Source organism: Aotus nancymaae, unplaced genomic scaffold (assembly GCF_030222135.1).
Source record: "Aotus nancymaae isolate 86718 unplaced genomic scaffold, 86718_ANA_hifiasm-v0.15.2.pri h1tg000018l, whole genome shotgun sequence".
NCBI classification, from domain to species: Eukaryota; Metazoa; Chordata; class Mammalia; order Primates; family Aotidae; genus Aotus; species Aotus nancymaae.
Genome location: NW_026988430.1, coordinates 15112399 through 15128554, shown reverse-complemented (window position 1 = coordinate 15128554; position 16156 = coordinate 15112399). Strand labels below are relative to the sequence as shown.

Below are 16156 nucleotides of genomic sequence, written 5' to 3'. Positions count from 1 at the left end.
TTTGTTCTCAGTTCTCCCTAACTCCTCCGAGGACACATACCAAGGATGGGAACTATGATTCTCTTTTGGGGTGGCCTCATAGCTGTGAAAACTAGACTCAGGCCTCCTTTCCACAGACCCAGGTACACAACTACCCCGGAAAGCCCCAGTCTCTGCACCTCCATCCTCCTCACCTCCCTTAGCAGCTGCAGCACAGGGATTTCAACACAGGGGTTACAAAGCTGAGTCTCAGAGGTTCAGACAGCTTTCTAATGGCCTTGAAGCTCCGAGGGGTGGGTGGGAGAAAGTATAGCAAAGAGTTGCCACCCAGTCCTGGGGCTGTCTAGCGCCTCTGTGGTGAGGACGGGGCTGGGGAAAGAGTGACCAAGAGGAAGAGAGTGTAGGCTTAGCTCACGGGTCGCCCAACAGCCTCAGACGAGCCACTTGACCCCTGGACTCAGTTTGGGAACCTGTAGCAATGGGTTTGACCTCTTCTCCTGGCTGCGAGTATCACCACTAGGGAGAGGCAAAAGCTTGCAGAAACCCCAACTCCCGTTCTGGCCGCACGCTTCGCGGGGCCCAGGCAGGGTGGGGACTGGTCGCGAGGGCTGGAGGGGGCAATGGCAGGGGAGGTCTGTCCCTGCCGCGGGCCGTCTGCACAGGGGACCTTCCGCCCTGCTCCCGGCCCCCTCTTCGCCCGCCCAGTTCGCCGCGTTAACTGCTGTCCGGGGCTTTCGTGACGCGGAGCTTCAAGTGCCGCGATCGGGCAGAAGCAAAAAGGAGTCCCCCCACCCTCCACGCCCCGCACCCTGAGCGCCCAGGCGTGCAAACGTGGGCGGCAGAGAGCCGCTGCCCTCCCCTCGCCTCTCCCCCCGCCCCTCGCGGCGCTCCCGTGTGTGCGGGTGTGTGAGTGCGTGTGTCTCCGTCGCTCCCTCTCGCACACGCTCCGACACTAGTGCAGGCGGCGAGCCGGCGGCGAGCCGCTCGCTCGCTCCGGCCGCTGCGCTCCCGCCCCGCCACCTCCGCCTCTGCAGTCGCAGCCGGGAATGGTGAGTGAGTGAGGTCCAGCCGCCGCACGCTCCCCCGGCTCGCCGCCGGACCCCAGCCTCAGCCGGCTCCGTCCCAGGGAGCCAGCCTGCGGCGGGAGCGCGCTGTGGGGCCGGGCGGCGGCGGGGGACCCGGGCGACCGAGCTGTGCCTGGAGGGGCAGCCCGTGCGCCCTCGGTTCCAGGCGCGCAGGGCCGCGGGACCCGTCTTGGGAGCAGGCGCTACGCCCCCTCCCTGCCTGGAGCCTTGCTCCTCGAGGGCTGCGCGCACCCTCCCCGCCCGCCTGCCCCCGGTTCCCCTCCTGCTCCCAGAGCGCCAGTCGCCCCACCCCGTGACCGGCTCCCCGTCTTGTCCCGCAGGACCCGCCCGGACGGGACCACGCCGCCGCCGCCGCCGCCTGGAGCCGCGCTTCGGGTCCTGCCTGAGCCGAGCCGCGCGCGGGGCCGCCGCCACCGCCGGCGGGGGATGGGGCTGCCCGGGAGGCGCGCCGAGCCCGCAGGGGGAGCGCGGAGCCGGCGCGCAGCCTGAGAGCCCGAGCAGCCCGCTCCGGGCCGGTCCGTGCGCACCGCGCGCCGCGCCGCCGCCACCGCCGCCCGCGCCTGGATGGCGCCATCGCCCCGGCGCCGCTGACTGACTGCTCAGCGCCTCTAGCCCGGCCCGCGCGGCGGTCCTCCGAGCCCGGCCGGCCGGGGGAGCGGCCTGCCGCGGAAGCCTCCCCGCGCCCTCCCGCCCGGCCCCGCCATGGCGCTGCGGCGCCTCCTCCTGCTGCTGCTGCTGCTGCTCTCGCTGGAGTCCCTGGACCTGCTGCCCGGCGCCCACGGAGCCCGCGGCCGCGCCGCCAACCGGACCCTGAGCGCGGGCGGCGCTGCTGCCGTCGGGGGCCGGCGGGCCGGGGGCGCCCTGGCCCGGGGCGGCCGCGAGCTTAACGGCACCGCCCGGGCGCCCGGAGTTCCTGAGGCGGGAAGCCGGCGGGGGCAGCCCGCGGCGGCGGTGGCGGCGGCGGCGGCGGCCAACGCGGCCGTCACCTACGAGACGTGCTGGGGCTACTACGACGTGAGCGGCCAGTACGACAAGGAGTTCGAGTGTAACAACAGCGAGAGCGGCTACCTGTACTGCTGCGGCACCTGCTACTACCGCTTCTGCTGCAAGAAGCGCCACGAGAAGCTGGACCAGCGCCAGTGCACCAACTACCAGAGCCCGGTGTGGGTCCAGACGCCCAGCACCAAGGTGGTGTCGCCAGGGCCCGAGAATAAGTACGACCCGGAGAAGGACAAGACCAACTTCACCGTCTACATTACCTGCGGGGTGATCGCCTTCGTCATCGTGGCCGGCGTCTTTGCCAAGGTCTCCTACGACAAGGCCCATCGCCCTCCGCGGGAGATGAACATCCACAGGTGAGAGCGCCGCGTGCTGCGCGCCCGGGTCGGTCTCCCCGCGGCCTCGCCCTCTCCGCTTGCTTCGCCTGTCCTCTTCGCTCTCGGCATCGTCACACCTCCCCTGGCCCTCTTAAGTCAGTTTACCCTCGCTCCTTTTGCATGCAATAAATCAGAGCGTTCTTGGGCCCCCTCCTCCATTTTTTTTCAGAACTGGGAACGCATGCTTTGGTGGTCCGGGATTTACAAGACAGAGTAAGAATTGGTTGAGTGCGTGAAGTTCCAAGTGTAAGAATGTTCCAAATGCTGTAATCCTGGGTGAGGATCCAGGGTTCTGTTTTCCCGGCGTGTGGGCACCTCAGTGTAGGCTCATGGCATTTAGTTTTTTGAGTCAAATCAGAGTGTCATCTTCAATATAGGGAACTGACCAATGTTGGAACCTTACTGAAAGGGGTACCAAGTGGCTTAGGGTCACCTGGGATGTTCTTGTGCATTAGGAATTGGGGTTTTATAGAAAGGATGCCTCCTGCCGGAAGAAGGGATAAAGATTCCTCCATTCCATGTTGACCAAGCACAGATGGTGTCTCTTCATTGCATCCTGTGGAGTGGGATGTTTGTCTTTCCTGCTGAGACTGGAGGACTTGTTCTTTGAAACCCTGTAGGCAGAACTCTGAGTTAACAGTTCTTGCCTGTATTAAACCTGGCGGGGCATCTTTCACTGCTTACCTTCCAGAGGCAGCGGCGGCGCGGTTGCGGGTGGAGGGGTTGCCTCCTACCGAAACTTACACCAAGAGCTCAAACTATGGCAGTCCCTGGTTCCACTCTGAATGCTGCCTGCCGCGCTGCCTTGACCCCCAGTGAGCCCTTGGGGAAGTCAAAGCCAAGGGGAGGACAGAAACCCGGCCTCCCCCTTAGAACTCTAGGAATGACACACCCTGGGGATGCAGAGTTAGCTTGGCTTCCAGTCCCCTTATGATGATGGATGACTGGACATGTTGCAAAAGTCCTCTCAGGGAACAAATCTTGCCCCAGGAGGTGCCTCCATTTCTGGTACACGGTGCTGCCCTAGTCACCGTGACCATCCCCCAGACCACTGCTTGTGAGTTGGCCCTGCAGGCTCCCACACTGACCTATTCACCTTGAGCTCATCTCCGCGTCCTGCTTGCTTGTTATCCTTACCACCTGAAAACCTCCTTCCTAACCACCTGAAAACCGCCTTCCTCGCTGCTGCGCTCATTAATCACCCCTGCCTTGCTGAAGAGAGAGAAAGGCAGAGAGAAATTTCTAGGCATGCTAAAAGAGCTGATTTTTTTTTTTTCCTGCTTGATATTGTGAGTGTTGAGAGAAACGATACTCCCTGGCAGGTTTTGAGTCAAATTCACAAAGGGTGGGTACCTCAAACTCGGGTGCTGGAATTGGGGTGATTCCAAAAGGAGACCCATGTATAAGGCTCTGTCCCCCTGAGGTGCCTCCACCTTGTCTTCCACCTGGACCTCATGTCTCAGATCATGTAGTAAGTATCCTCTGGTGTGAGAAAGCCTGTGGTCAGTCTTGGCTCTCAAATGCAGAAGACAAGTGGGACAGTGAGCAAAATAAAGGCGAGACAGTGTTTATTTTGCATCTTGTCCAGCCAAGAATTTTATGTCTTGACTGAGTGTGGAAAGAAGAGAAGGAATTGCCTGTGGGTAGGTGCTGTCCTGAAGCAGATGTGCTGGTCCTTATCATCCTTACACCTCTGCCTCAAGACTTAGAAGCTTTTCTCCTTTTTCCCTTCTCCTGTGGCCTTGGCCTCTCATGAAACCTTCTTGCTGGTTGATTCCTACACATCTTTCTTCAAGTTACTTTCTTCCCTGAGCCATTGTTCTCTGTAGTCAGAGAAAACTGCCTGCTGCCTTGACCCTTCCACCTCATACAGAGTTTATTCGTCATCACCTGGGATGATACAGAGGGTGGTGTCCTCAAATGCTGGCAGCAGGCACCTTTGGATGCTGGCACTGGCACATGACCCTGGAGAGGTCACTGTCCCTCTTGGTGTTTTCTCCCCTCCCCACCACACTGATGCCCCTTACACCAAACTAGGGTGATGGTAATGACACCATTGAGGCTATTTCTCTCTAGGGTTGGGGAAGCAGGATAACCATGGGAAGGGAGATGAATTTCAGGCCTCAGAACGTTATGCAAATATGGGATGTTTCCCCCTCAAGTTCACCTCCTGATTTTATTCCGTTCACAGCCTCTCTTCCAGCAGCTGCAATCTTGCCTGATCAGAGCTTTGGAAACCATCATGTCGGTCCCTGTTGGGTAGGGGACAATGTCTACGTGTAGTGGGGTGGCAGGGGGACAGAGCATGGGCAATCCATCTACGACACTCCATGAGTGACCTTGGGTAGGTCAGGGAAACTTATTTTTCACTTCCGGGTAATTCAAGCACAGCAATGTCCCAACTCAACCTCTTGCTTCCAGGACAGGTCGGAGTGAGTGTGCATGTTGCTGTCAGATTCCTGGGGGTGAGTGTGACTACACCGCTCCTCTTACTCTGCTCACCCCTCAGAGGGCACCGCTTGCCATTCCAGTGAGTATTTTTGTGCAGACTGCCTTGTTGGGCAGTCAGGCTAGGGAAAAGGAGGGAGTGATGGAGAAAGAGAGAAACATTCATACCATAATGAGTTTTCCCCAGTGAAAGTGGGGAGAAGAAAGAATGTACACTCTTGAGAGGTCAAGAGAGGAAGTGGATGTGCATACAGTCACATATTCCTTGAAATAATTCAGCAAAGATTTTTTTTTCTGAACAGGAAAGAAGAGCTGGTTTTAGTGTGTGATTCCCCCTGAAGATGATAGCTGGGCAGGCAGGGACTGAGTCTGAGGGAGTTTCAATGAGAACAGCCTCATTGGAAACGGACATTTGTGGGAGTATGAGCAGGGGTGAAGGGAAGGGATGGACCATCTGCGTCTGCCTCGGTGCTCCCAGGCCGGACAGTGCTCTGCCTGCCGGTGCACACACATTCCTTAGGGCAGGACTTCCTTTCATCTCTCTACTCCTGCAGGGAGGAACAGCTTTAATCATTTCCAGAAGTGATTAGACCTTGCTATCGTGTTTCTGAGTGAGAAATCAGTGTCTGTGAGGGAAACTGTCAGCTCTCTGGAGATTCTAATAGATGAGTACCAAGTCCGACTAAGCTAGCTGGACTCCATGGAGGACGAGGAAGTGGGCACAGGGATGAAAGGCAGACTCAGGTACTGGCTGTGGCCAGAGAGCCCCAGGGCGGCCGAGCCTGCCTTTCCCACCTGGAAGCCAGTTCCCACCAGGATCTCCACTTCACTTTTCCCTTCTTTCAAACTGCCCGGGCTAAGGCTCAAGCTGCAGCCATCCTCAGATTTTCTGATTTCCCAAGTGGCTTCTGCACTGCTCTCCTGGGGCTCTTTGTTCTGGGAGGGGCAGCTGATGTTCTGAAAGGGCTTCGGTTGTGCCCAGGAAATGGCCTGGGGAGCCTGGCTCCTTTTTGACATTCATGTTGCTGCTAGCTGTCTCACATCCGAACCTGTTCCTTCCTCCTCACCCTGAGTTGATTCATTCGTGTCTTGGAGATGAGAATCATTCTGAGGAAGGAAGTGTGGCTTTTTTTTTTTCAAAATGGCTAATTAACAGATGGGTCAGGAATCTATTAGGATGCTGAAGACGCGGTGGGTGAAACCAGAGCTGCCCGGAGTCCTCCCACTGCCTGCACAGGAGCAGAGGGGATCGAGAAATGTAGAGTGGGGTCGGGGGATGTCTAGGGGTGTGGGAAGAAAAATCCAGGTGGATATCAAAAGGAAAAAGAAAAAGTAGTGACCCCTTCATCTTTGGGTTCGTTCTCCTGCTTATTTCTAGAGGAAGTCAAGGGAATACTTTGTTCTACTCTTTCTCCCTCCGCAAATTAATTAGAAACTGAAAGAGCCCTGTTTTTTCCTCACAGGCCACATAACTGCCGTAGCAGGGCCCTTTTGCCAGCTGATTTAGTGAGTTCTCTTCCTAGCCTCATGGGCAACAAATTGTCAAGTCACTCCATTTTTTGAAGCACTGTGAGCTCACTATAATGAATTGATCTAAATAGAGAGTCAACTTATTTTTCTACTGCAAATATAGAAGGAAAGAAACAAAAAGGCATCTTGCCTTGGACTGAAAGTCTTCATCTCGGCTTTAGTTTTTTCTTTGAGTTAAAAAATGCTTGTAGGGAAAGAGGACAATTGTGGAAGAATTGGAGAAGTCTCATGGAGGAAGGAGTAGGGGAAGGATGCTGGGAAGACAGAAAGAAGCAAAAATAGCAAAAGGCGGAAAGCAATCTGGCAAGAGGTTGATTATTCCCACCGAAGGGACAGAGTGATGTTGCCTGGCCCTCGTGTGCCAGGCTTGGTTTGTCCTGACTTGCAGACATACGCAGACATTCACTTAACAAATGAGCCCTGCTCACCTTCCCTGGGCAAGATGGGTTTACAAGCATATACACCATATAAGCTTGTAAGGCACATGTTGCCTTTGATACATGAGGTTAGCAGGGTCCCCTCTTGCTTTAGCAGAGTAACCATGCAAATACTTTTCAAATTCCCTAGACTGTGCAATTCTCCTTGGTCACATTGCCCACTGTCTTCATGTCCCTTCCTACCCCTCCTCAAGCTCAGAGGGACTTCACGTCTGTCCCTTTCTTCCCTCCTACCCTACCCAAGGTGGGGAGCACGTTCATTTCAGGGAATCAACTGCTAAGATTTACTCTAATCTTAGAGTAAAACCAAGTTTACCCACTCTTCTAGACTGCCAAGACGCAGCTAGAGAAAAAAGTCTAATTCATTGTTTTCAGCTGGTTTTAATGAGAGAGCGCATTGACTCTGCAGTTGATTCAAATCAGTTGTGCAGGAAAGCCTGGTTAAGACAGCTGAAAAAGTGAGCTGATTGAAAGAGGCCAATTCACTAGCTCCAGACGGACCATCCTACGGACCCGGAATGAAAGGCAACTCCGGCAAAAGCAGCTTCATGCTTCCAGTTCTGCCACCTGATTTTCCAGGGGCTGGCAGATTATATCTAGGTCTTCACTTTCTAGCTCAGTTTCTCTAGTCTGTGAGAATTCCTACCACGTGCTGGAACTGCCATCCTGCTCCTGGCTATGGAAGGTCACCATCCTCCTTCCCTGCTGCCCTCTCCTCGTTCAAACTCCGGTACCATCCATTTTTGAAATTATGGTGAATTTTGTCTTACAATTTTGCTCATATCCCTTAATGATATATCAACAGTGGAACCTCAAAATGATGGTTTGAATTTACAGTTGTGTAAGATGTCTCAGATTGGTGATGGTGGGAAGGGGTGCTTTGGTGGAATACCTGAAGACCTAGGCTAAATTCATTGTTTAGTTTCTGTTGTGATTTTCCCTCTTTTTTCTTGGGAAACTCTACCCCATTATTTTTTTCTGAGTTACGTTTATAACTTCACCTCTCTAGTGTCTTTCTTTGCAGTTATTTTAGACGGATAAGAGGCTTGAGTTCGAGAGTTACCAGTGAATCCTCAGAGGGTCTCAGGCCCTTGCACTCTACCCTTGAGCAAGCTTAATTTTAAAACCACTCAAGATACATCACTAACTCTATTTTTTTTTAATCTCTTAAAACAAAACCAGAATCTTCTGAAAAAGCAGGGTGGTACATTCTATTCTTTTGTCATCTATTACAGAATTATAACATTTCCATTGCAGGCAATTCATTTAATCTAGTTCTACAGTTTTACAAGTAAGGCAACTGAAATTCAGGAAGGCTAGATCACAATGCCAAGGAACCCAACTAGTGGGTGAGTGAGCTTGGAGTTTAAGCCAGGACTCCTGTGTTCTAGTGCCCAGACTCATCTCATTCAATGAAGATACATTCTGCTGTTTTACTCTTTGCACGTTCCTTAGTTAGTCATCACCAAGTAACTCTTGGATCCTTGGAGATGTGAGTTAACAGCCTTCTCCTTTCTCTTTCTTTCCTATGTTTCTGTAACCCTCCTGGTTCAATGTTTCCACTAAATGTTTTCAGTAAAATGGTTTCCGTTGATCTTCCCCAGTACTTTTGGAGTTTTTTCACATTCCTTTCTAGAGGACAATAACCTGATCTAGGCATAATCCTTTTATAAGGTCTGAGTAATGCAGACCATTGAAGAAGGAAAATACAGAACAGGCCAGAGAGTTGTGGACCAAGTCAAAAAGTCACTGAATGAAACTGTGGGCAGAAATCTGTCATGAAAAATTCAGACTGTGAATGCTTTCTCTCTCTCTCAGAGGTGAGTAAAAATTCTGAGACCTACCGGATCAATGCAGTTCAGCTGTGTGAGAGGCCAGAGACCTCCAGACATCCAGTGGCTGTGTGTGTGTGTGTGTGTGTGTGTGTGTGTGTGTGTGTGTGTGTGTGAGAGAGAGAGAAATTTCAGGGTTATCCTCTGGGATGGCCTCCTACATAGAATATAGCTCTGTGAGCCACAGAAACACATTCCTTGGTGCCAATTTTGCCCTTTCTCCGCTCCGGGCCCAGATACTGCAGGCTAATAGAGCTGGAAATCTGGGCTTAATCATTATGTGAAAATTATCTCTGTGGCACGCAGTTTGGGGGTTTTCCCTGTAATGTGCTTGATACTTTATTTGAAAGATCCTGGGTTTACATATCCTGATGTGTTGCCCTTCCAAGCAGTCACCTTGGGAGGCTGCCTGCTGGTTCTTCTCCGGAAAATATTTCCACAGTCCCTCTCTTGAAATTACACTGAGGGTCCATGGCATGCCATTTTTACTTTCCATAAAGGTAGCATGTTTTTATTTTCCTAGGGTTGATTTGATTCTTGTAAGCAATGATAAGTCGTGGGGCTGAGTCTGATGAATGAAATAGGTGATTAGAAATCAAGAGTGCCTCCAGTAATGAGACTTGCTCTCCTAGGAGCAGTGTCAGCTGTCTCTGAAGGCAGGAGCCCAGAAGAGGCGTTTCAGAGAGGAGTGAATGGCAGCTCGACACAGGAGTGCCTGGCAATCCACGATGATCGTTTTGAAGAGGCCACTCCTCATAAGGAAGGATAATTATTGGCCTTAAGAAAATCAGTTTTATGCTTTCTCAGTGTGTCAGGCAGGTGGTGGGGTTCTAAAGAGAGGGGGAGAAAAATGAGTTGAATCTGCAGCAAGCATTTCACATAAAACTGCTCAGAAAGGGTGAGAAAAGTACATGGCCCACATTTCTGCATGAGATAGTAGACAGTTAGCTTAATTTAGCTTCCTAGTTTGATACTGAGGGTAAAGGGACCCAGTTTTATGGGATGCATGCAGTGAGGCGCGGGGTCAGAGCCAGAGTGTTGACTGTGCCTGCCCTTTTTTCTATCCCAGGGCTATTGCCTCTGTGCTTCTGCATTCAGATGGGGTCACCAGCTGAGCCAGACTGCCATAGATGACGTAGAAATATTTGCAAGCCCAGGAAGATGAGGCTGCCAGTGAGCCATTGCTGATCAATTCCTAATGTGCATTTATCACCACTCCCTCCACCCCCAAGTGTGCATTCAGTGGATGGATTGGTCACCGAAATGGAGCGAGGGTGGGGCAGGTCGAGTGTAAAGGCAGGTGACAAGGGTTACCAGACTCAGCATTTGCAGTTGGGGAAGCAGCAGCTGTGCTACTGTGCGTAGAATGGCATTCCGTTATCTCAGTCAGGAATTAGGGGTTGGTAAAGGGCTAGGCATTTGTACTGCACCCATGCATAGGCTGAGTCAGAGCTTCTGGCTCTGCTGATGACCCTCTAAAGGTCATTCTTGGGCATTCTGGGAAGAGTCAGTCTTGCGGTGAGCCTGGGGAGTCCCTCTTAACTCTGTTCATGTGTCAGGACCGTGGGAGCTGTGTCCCAGGAGCTTACACAACCCCATCACCCATGCAGGCTCACAAGCCAGGGATGGAAAGAACTGGAGGTCTCAGTGAGCTAAATACTCGAGGAAGTGGAGAGGATGGTAGAGAGATATTCATAAGAGTGCCCGGTCTCGAGGGCTCACTCTGTACCAGCATCCATCCGGCTCAGCACCTGACCTGCAGTATCTCACTGCATCCTTCCATCATCCCCTCTGAGTGCCGAAGCCCATGTTACAGATGAGGAAACTGATTCAGAGAGGCTTAGTGACTTGCCTAGGGTCACACAGCTAGGACATTGCTGGTGCCCTTCTCTCTCTGAAGTCCAGTGGAGCAGCTGGCTCTCACCTTCCTGAATGTAATGGAGCCAGTGATACTCAGATTACTTAAGAAAGCAAAGACCCACCTGCCCATGCCCTGGGATTGGTTATCACAGTGAAGGACTGGGAGGATAAATGACCTACCTAAGAGGGCTCTGTGGAACCAGAACAGCGGCCCCTGCTTAGATTGCATGCAGGCAGCATGATGCCCAGGGTAGTGAAAGAGTTCTCTTTCAGGAATAGATTCTGTTGGCTGAGGACAGCAAAGGCAATGCAAAGAAAATATAAAACAAAACAAAACACCCTGATTTTAACTGAGAGGTAAAAAAAAAAAACACTTGGCAATATGGAAAGAACCCTTGGGCAATTCTGCGTGAGTCCTAGCTCCTGGGAACAGTGAGGGGAGCTTGGGTAAGGGGCACTGGAGAGAAGAGGCAATTTGGGAGACATTATGGACCTAGGGCTATTTCCAGTTTAAATTACTGAGATGTGGAGCTCATACACAGCTCTGTTTATCACAACTCTCACACCCGTCCCCATTCTAACATCGAGCATTGTGCATACCAGACGCAGCATTTTGGCTAACTTGCTTCTGCTTCCCTGTTCTAGCTTTATTCCTTCCCTATTTCTTTTTCTTTTTCTTTTTTCTTTCTTTCTTTCTTTTTTTTTTTTTTTTTTTCTGAGACAGTTTCTCTCTTGTTGCCCAGGCTGGAGTGCAGTGGGACAGTCTCGGCTCACGGCAACCTTTGCCTCTCAGGTTCAAGTGATTCTCCTGCCTCAGCCTCCCGAGTAGCTGGGATTACAGGCATATGCCACCATGCCCAGCTAATTTTATATTTTTAGTAGAGATGGACGAGGTTTCTCCATGTTGGTCAGGCTGGTCTCAAACTCCCGACCTCAGGTGATCCACCCGCCTTGGCCTCCCAGTGCTGGGATTACAGGCGTGAGCCACTGTGCCCAGCCTCCCTCCCTATTTCTATCCTGTGGCTGTGCTTCCTAATTACTCACGCTTTCCCTGTGATTCTCCATTTTGGTGCTCTCAAGTCCCCTGTCCTGAAGGGCACGTGGAAAGGAAGGAATCCAGGGACACACTAATAGCCTGTGTTTTACTCTGCAGCTCCCAACCTGCCACAGGTTTCAAGCTCTGGTGGTCACAGGGCAGTAAGCAGCAGCTGAGCACACATTCTCTAGCATGCAGCTCCATGCCAGGGGCACCTGCTCAGGAAGCTCGCCTCTGTTTGAGGGTGTGTGGAAATTTATCTCACTAGTCTTCTTCAAGAAACCAGCGTTCCTGCTCCCTGTTTTCATCCTTCTTGCCCCTGCTTGGCTCATGCCTCCTCCTTGTGAGAGGAGCAAGAGAACGCTTGGATACTCCTTGCCTAAAGCCACTGTCCCCATCTCCAGACCCATGGACGCAGGAGTCCCAGTGAGACTCTGGGTGGCTGGAACCTTGGCCTTTCCCCAGTGTTTGGGAGAAGAGTCGCTGCTTTCTGCAGGCTTCGCAAACACTCTCATTATTCCTTGCTTTTTTGGCATTTGGTCTCATGTACTGTTCCCATTAGCTTCGGCATTAAAGTCTCATTACTCAGGACATCTGTCCTCTGGACATATTCGTTGTTCCCTTAGCCAAATGTCCTCTTCTGGGAAGAGTGTTTTCCACCCAAACAGCCACTTCTGTCTTCCTTCGCCCTTGCTGTTTCAGTGGGAGGAATTTGAATTCTGAAAGGCTTGGCGGAGGGAGGGGGTGGCTGTTAATTCGAAGTGGCATCTGAGAGTCCCTTCCAGTGCCCATCCATCCCTTCCATCCTGAGGTCCTGGGAATGTGGGCTTTTGCTAGGAGTCAGGCAAGTTGGTGGCAAAACACCATAGTAGCAAAGAAGGGAGTTGTCAGGAGAGTTTTTCTCCCTCAGTCCTGGGATCAGGCTCAGATACAATCAGTAGGGAATTCTAACCTCCTGCTGTTTGGAAGGCTTTGACTGAAGGCGGGGCTCCTGTTAGCCCACTCCCTGCAGTGACAGGGCATGCGGCCGGCCCCAGAGCTGAGACTGCTCCAGAACTTGGGGAAGAATCTGGATGCCAGCTTCCCTGTTGGACTCATAGTTAGCTGTTTCTGACTTTTTGCTGCATCTTGAGACATTTACTTGAAGTTTCCCGGGAATGGTGTCCCATAGTCTTGGGAGACTGTTTATGCAATGGGAAATCACAGTGCTTTTCGATGCTCAGATAACCAACAGCCAGCTTCTTACCCACCCTCAAGCATTTGCAAAGAAGAATACCGGGCTTTTGAGCAAAGGATCTCTTACATCTCTCCCTTGCTTTTAAGTCACATCATTAAAATGTTTCTTCGTGTTACTTTCGGTGTTCTGTCCACTGCCGCGTCTTCTCTCCATCTGTCCTTGTTTTGATTCCTGTTCACTTCTGTCGATCTGTGTTCCTTCTCCCCTCTCCCTGTGACTCTCCTTCTTGAACTTGTCCTGGCATAACTTCATTAAGCCGCATCAATTTAGACACTACTAATTCAAAATTTCTCCAAATTGGACCTGGGCAAAGTTGTTTTTTTTTTTCTCTGATAAAAATCTGCAATGAACGGATTAATAGCTCAAACACGACTGCAGAGATTTCGCAGGGGACATAGACCATGGAGAAGGTTAGGTTGTTTACAGGCAGCCTCTCAGTAAGCAATTGACATGTTAATTACAAATCATTCTTGTCAATGAAGTAGCTCTTCGAAGATCAATTTTATTTTATTTTTATTTTTAATCTAGTTTGAAATCCTGCAATGACCTGGGTAAAATGCAGTAAAAACGCGTTTTCTTTAAAGTGTTTTAGAATTTTCATGTCTGTTTCATTGATTGGGATTAGCCTGCCCTTATTTCTACCGAATTGGTGATGCTTGACTGGAGGCTGCTTCAAATCCCCTTTTGAACTCCCTCTGAGGGTTCCTGCTTATTTTCCCTCTTCTTGTTTCTCTTCTTTTTCGATTTCCCTGAGGTTTTAGAATCCAACTCTCTCCCTTCAGCTTTGAGAATTTATGTTATGAACCATGCCACATCCCTGTGCTCGCTTTTCTGCTTCTTGCCAGTCATGACCTGCTGGGCCTGAGAGGTTATGGATCTGGAGGCAGATTTTGGTCAACTCTCCCATCTCTGGGGAATAAGGGGACTTTGAGCCCTGCCTTGGCTGTCTCTGTGGTTCTCTCTCAGTGGCCTAAGGAGTCTGCTCATGAATCTCTGTTCCCAACACCACTGTTTGGATTGAGGAGACAGCATCACACCTACTGTAGGATGTGGCAGGAGGCATGCAGACAGCAGCCCTGCCCTTATAGAAGAGAACTTTGACCTCCCTCTCTTAGTCTGCTTATGTGGCTCTCCAGGGACATCTAGCAAGGCCTTCTTTCACTTTTGGAGGTTGTCATCCATCTTTCCCTGTCTTAGAGCATTTCCTGGGAGCTGAGCTATGAGGCAGGATGATCCCAACTCTGTCACTTCCTGTCTCAATGACCTTGGGTGAGTCCCTTGGCCCCCCTGCTATGGGATGTGGGCTATAACACTGTGGAGGTGTGTTCTTCTCTGGCCCATTCTGCCCTCAGCACACCTGAAAGGTATATACTGACACAGTCCTCATCTGTACTGGTAGGTTCAACAGCTCTGGGATGTGGGAGGAGCTGCATTGTCCTTGCACATGCCACTCAAATAAGAATGTTGGCCAGGCGCAGTGGCTCACGCCTGTAATCTCAGCACTTTGGGAGGCTGAGGCAGGCGGATCACAAGGTCAGGAGTTCAAGACCAGCCTGGCCAATATGGTGAAACCCCGTCTCTTCTAAAAATACTAAAATTAGCTGGGCATGGTGGCGCATGCCTGTAGTCCCAGCTACTTGAGAGGCTGAGGCAAAATAATTGCTTGGGAGGTAGGGGTTGCATTGAGCCAAGATCAGACCACTACAATCCAGCCTGGGTGACAGAGCAAGATTCCGTCTCAAAAAAAAAAAAAAAAAAAGTTTTTTTTGGTGAGGGGTCCAGAGAAGAACATACCTCCACAGACAAAAAGGTTTTTTTGTCTGCAAATGGCCTCATGAGGATTCTGCTTTTAGCATCTTCACTTCACAGGATCTCCTGGTGGAAGAGGACTCATGAGGCATTTAGTGACTCTCTCTTGGCGCCACCTTCCCCTCCTCTCATGCACAGCAAGTGGCCACCCTTGCATCTAGGGCTGGGCTGCCCCTACCCCTGGAGGCAGTTGGTCTATTATTAAGATGCGATTTTAGTTGATTCTCATGGGGAGCCAAAATTGAATTCTTGGGCCTGGGATCCATTCCCTGGAGTAACCCATCAGGAGTGTATCCTTTCTTTTGCAGGATGGCAAAACATCTGTTTGAATATGGCAGTAAATGCTCATGTTCCGTCTTCCCTTCTCCAGAATAAATAAGCACTCCTAGTTAAGAGTCTGTCCTCATGGGACATGCGTTCAACTTCACACTGGGCAGAGGCTGTCCACTTAGAAATGGGGTTATAATTCTATGGTAAAACCCCAAATAAGTTTTCTAAGAGCCACATGTGGATCTCAGAAATTCAGATGCAACTTAAAGATCTGGTTTCTTCTGGGAAGTTCCTTGGTCTGCAGCCCTACACAGCAGCTTTGCTTTGTGGCAGGGATCCTTCTCCCGCACCACAATGTCAACAGGATGGGAGTGTTTGCCTGTTTTGTTTACACCTGTATTCCAGTGCCTAGAGTAGTGCTTGGCACAGAGTAGGTGCTTAAGAAATATAACTGAATGACTGGCTGAATGAATGAATGAGTTAAAGTCGATAGGAATTAAAGTGGTCTTGTTTGTGTACCCTACCCTTCTGACGTTTGCATTAGTGTGAAGATTCTTTTTTTTTTTTTTTTTTTAAGTTGGAGTTTCACTCTTGTTACCCAGGCTGGAGTGCAATGGCGCGATCTCGGCTCACCACAACCTCCACCTCCTGGGTTCAGGCAATTCTGCCTCAGCCTCCCGAGTAGCTGGGATTACAGGCACGCACCACCATGCCCAGCTAATTTTTTGTATTTTTAGTAGAGACGGGGTTTCACCATGTTGACGAGGATGGTCTCGATCTCTTGACCTCATGATCCACCCTCCTCGGCCTCCCAAAGTGCTGGGATTACAGGCGTGAGCCACCGTGTCCGGCCCAGTGTGAAGATTCTTGAGTAGGGAAATGACAACAATGTTTCTAATTATTTTAAAGAAGGAAGAGAAAAAGGGGAAGAGGGAGAGAGGAGGGAGGAAAGAAGGAAAGAAAAGGAAGAAAGAACAAGAGAGGGAAGGAGAAAGAATAATAACCGAATCTTTTACAGAAAGGATTGCTCTGGCCAGTTTGATCTGTTTTCGCTTCTATGCCCCTTTAGACTCCTGATTTATTTTGCTCACCTGTGAATACCTTTGTTTGCAGTGGGTCTTCATCTGGATGCTTCTTTGCAGACTAGTGGAAGCACAATCCATGCTGGCCTGGCAGGAAGGAACAGACTCTCTTTGTACTTGGCTCCCAAAGTCCAAGTTCAAGGTTCAGCAGAAACTGGTGTGTGGCCATATGGAT

General features: G+C 51.1%; 1 protein-coding gene across 4 annotated transcripts in view; it reads left to right on the top strand.

The window, feature by feature from the left end:
* The first annotated feature begins 1551 nt into the window (after nt 1-1551).
* Nucleotides 1552-16156, top strand: part of SHISA6 (shisa family member 6) — a 332076-nt gene continuing 317471 nt past the window's right edge. For 3 of the 4 annotated variants that reach the window (XM_064378294.1, XM_064378292.1, XM_012453056.3), the window contains exon 1: nt 1552-2419. In XM_064378294.1, coding sequence (XP_064234364.1) covers nt 1767-2419 — 653 coding nt within the window. In that variant the 5' untranslated portion in view covers nt 1552-1766. The remainder of the gene's footprint in view (nt 2420-16156) is intronic. The other variant, XM_064378293.1, reaches the window with a different exon arrangement.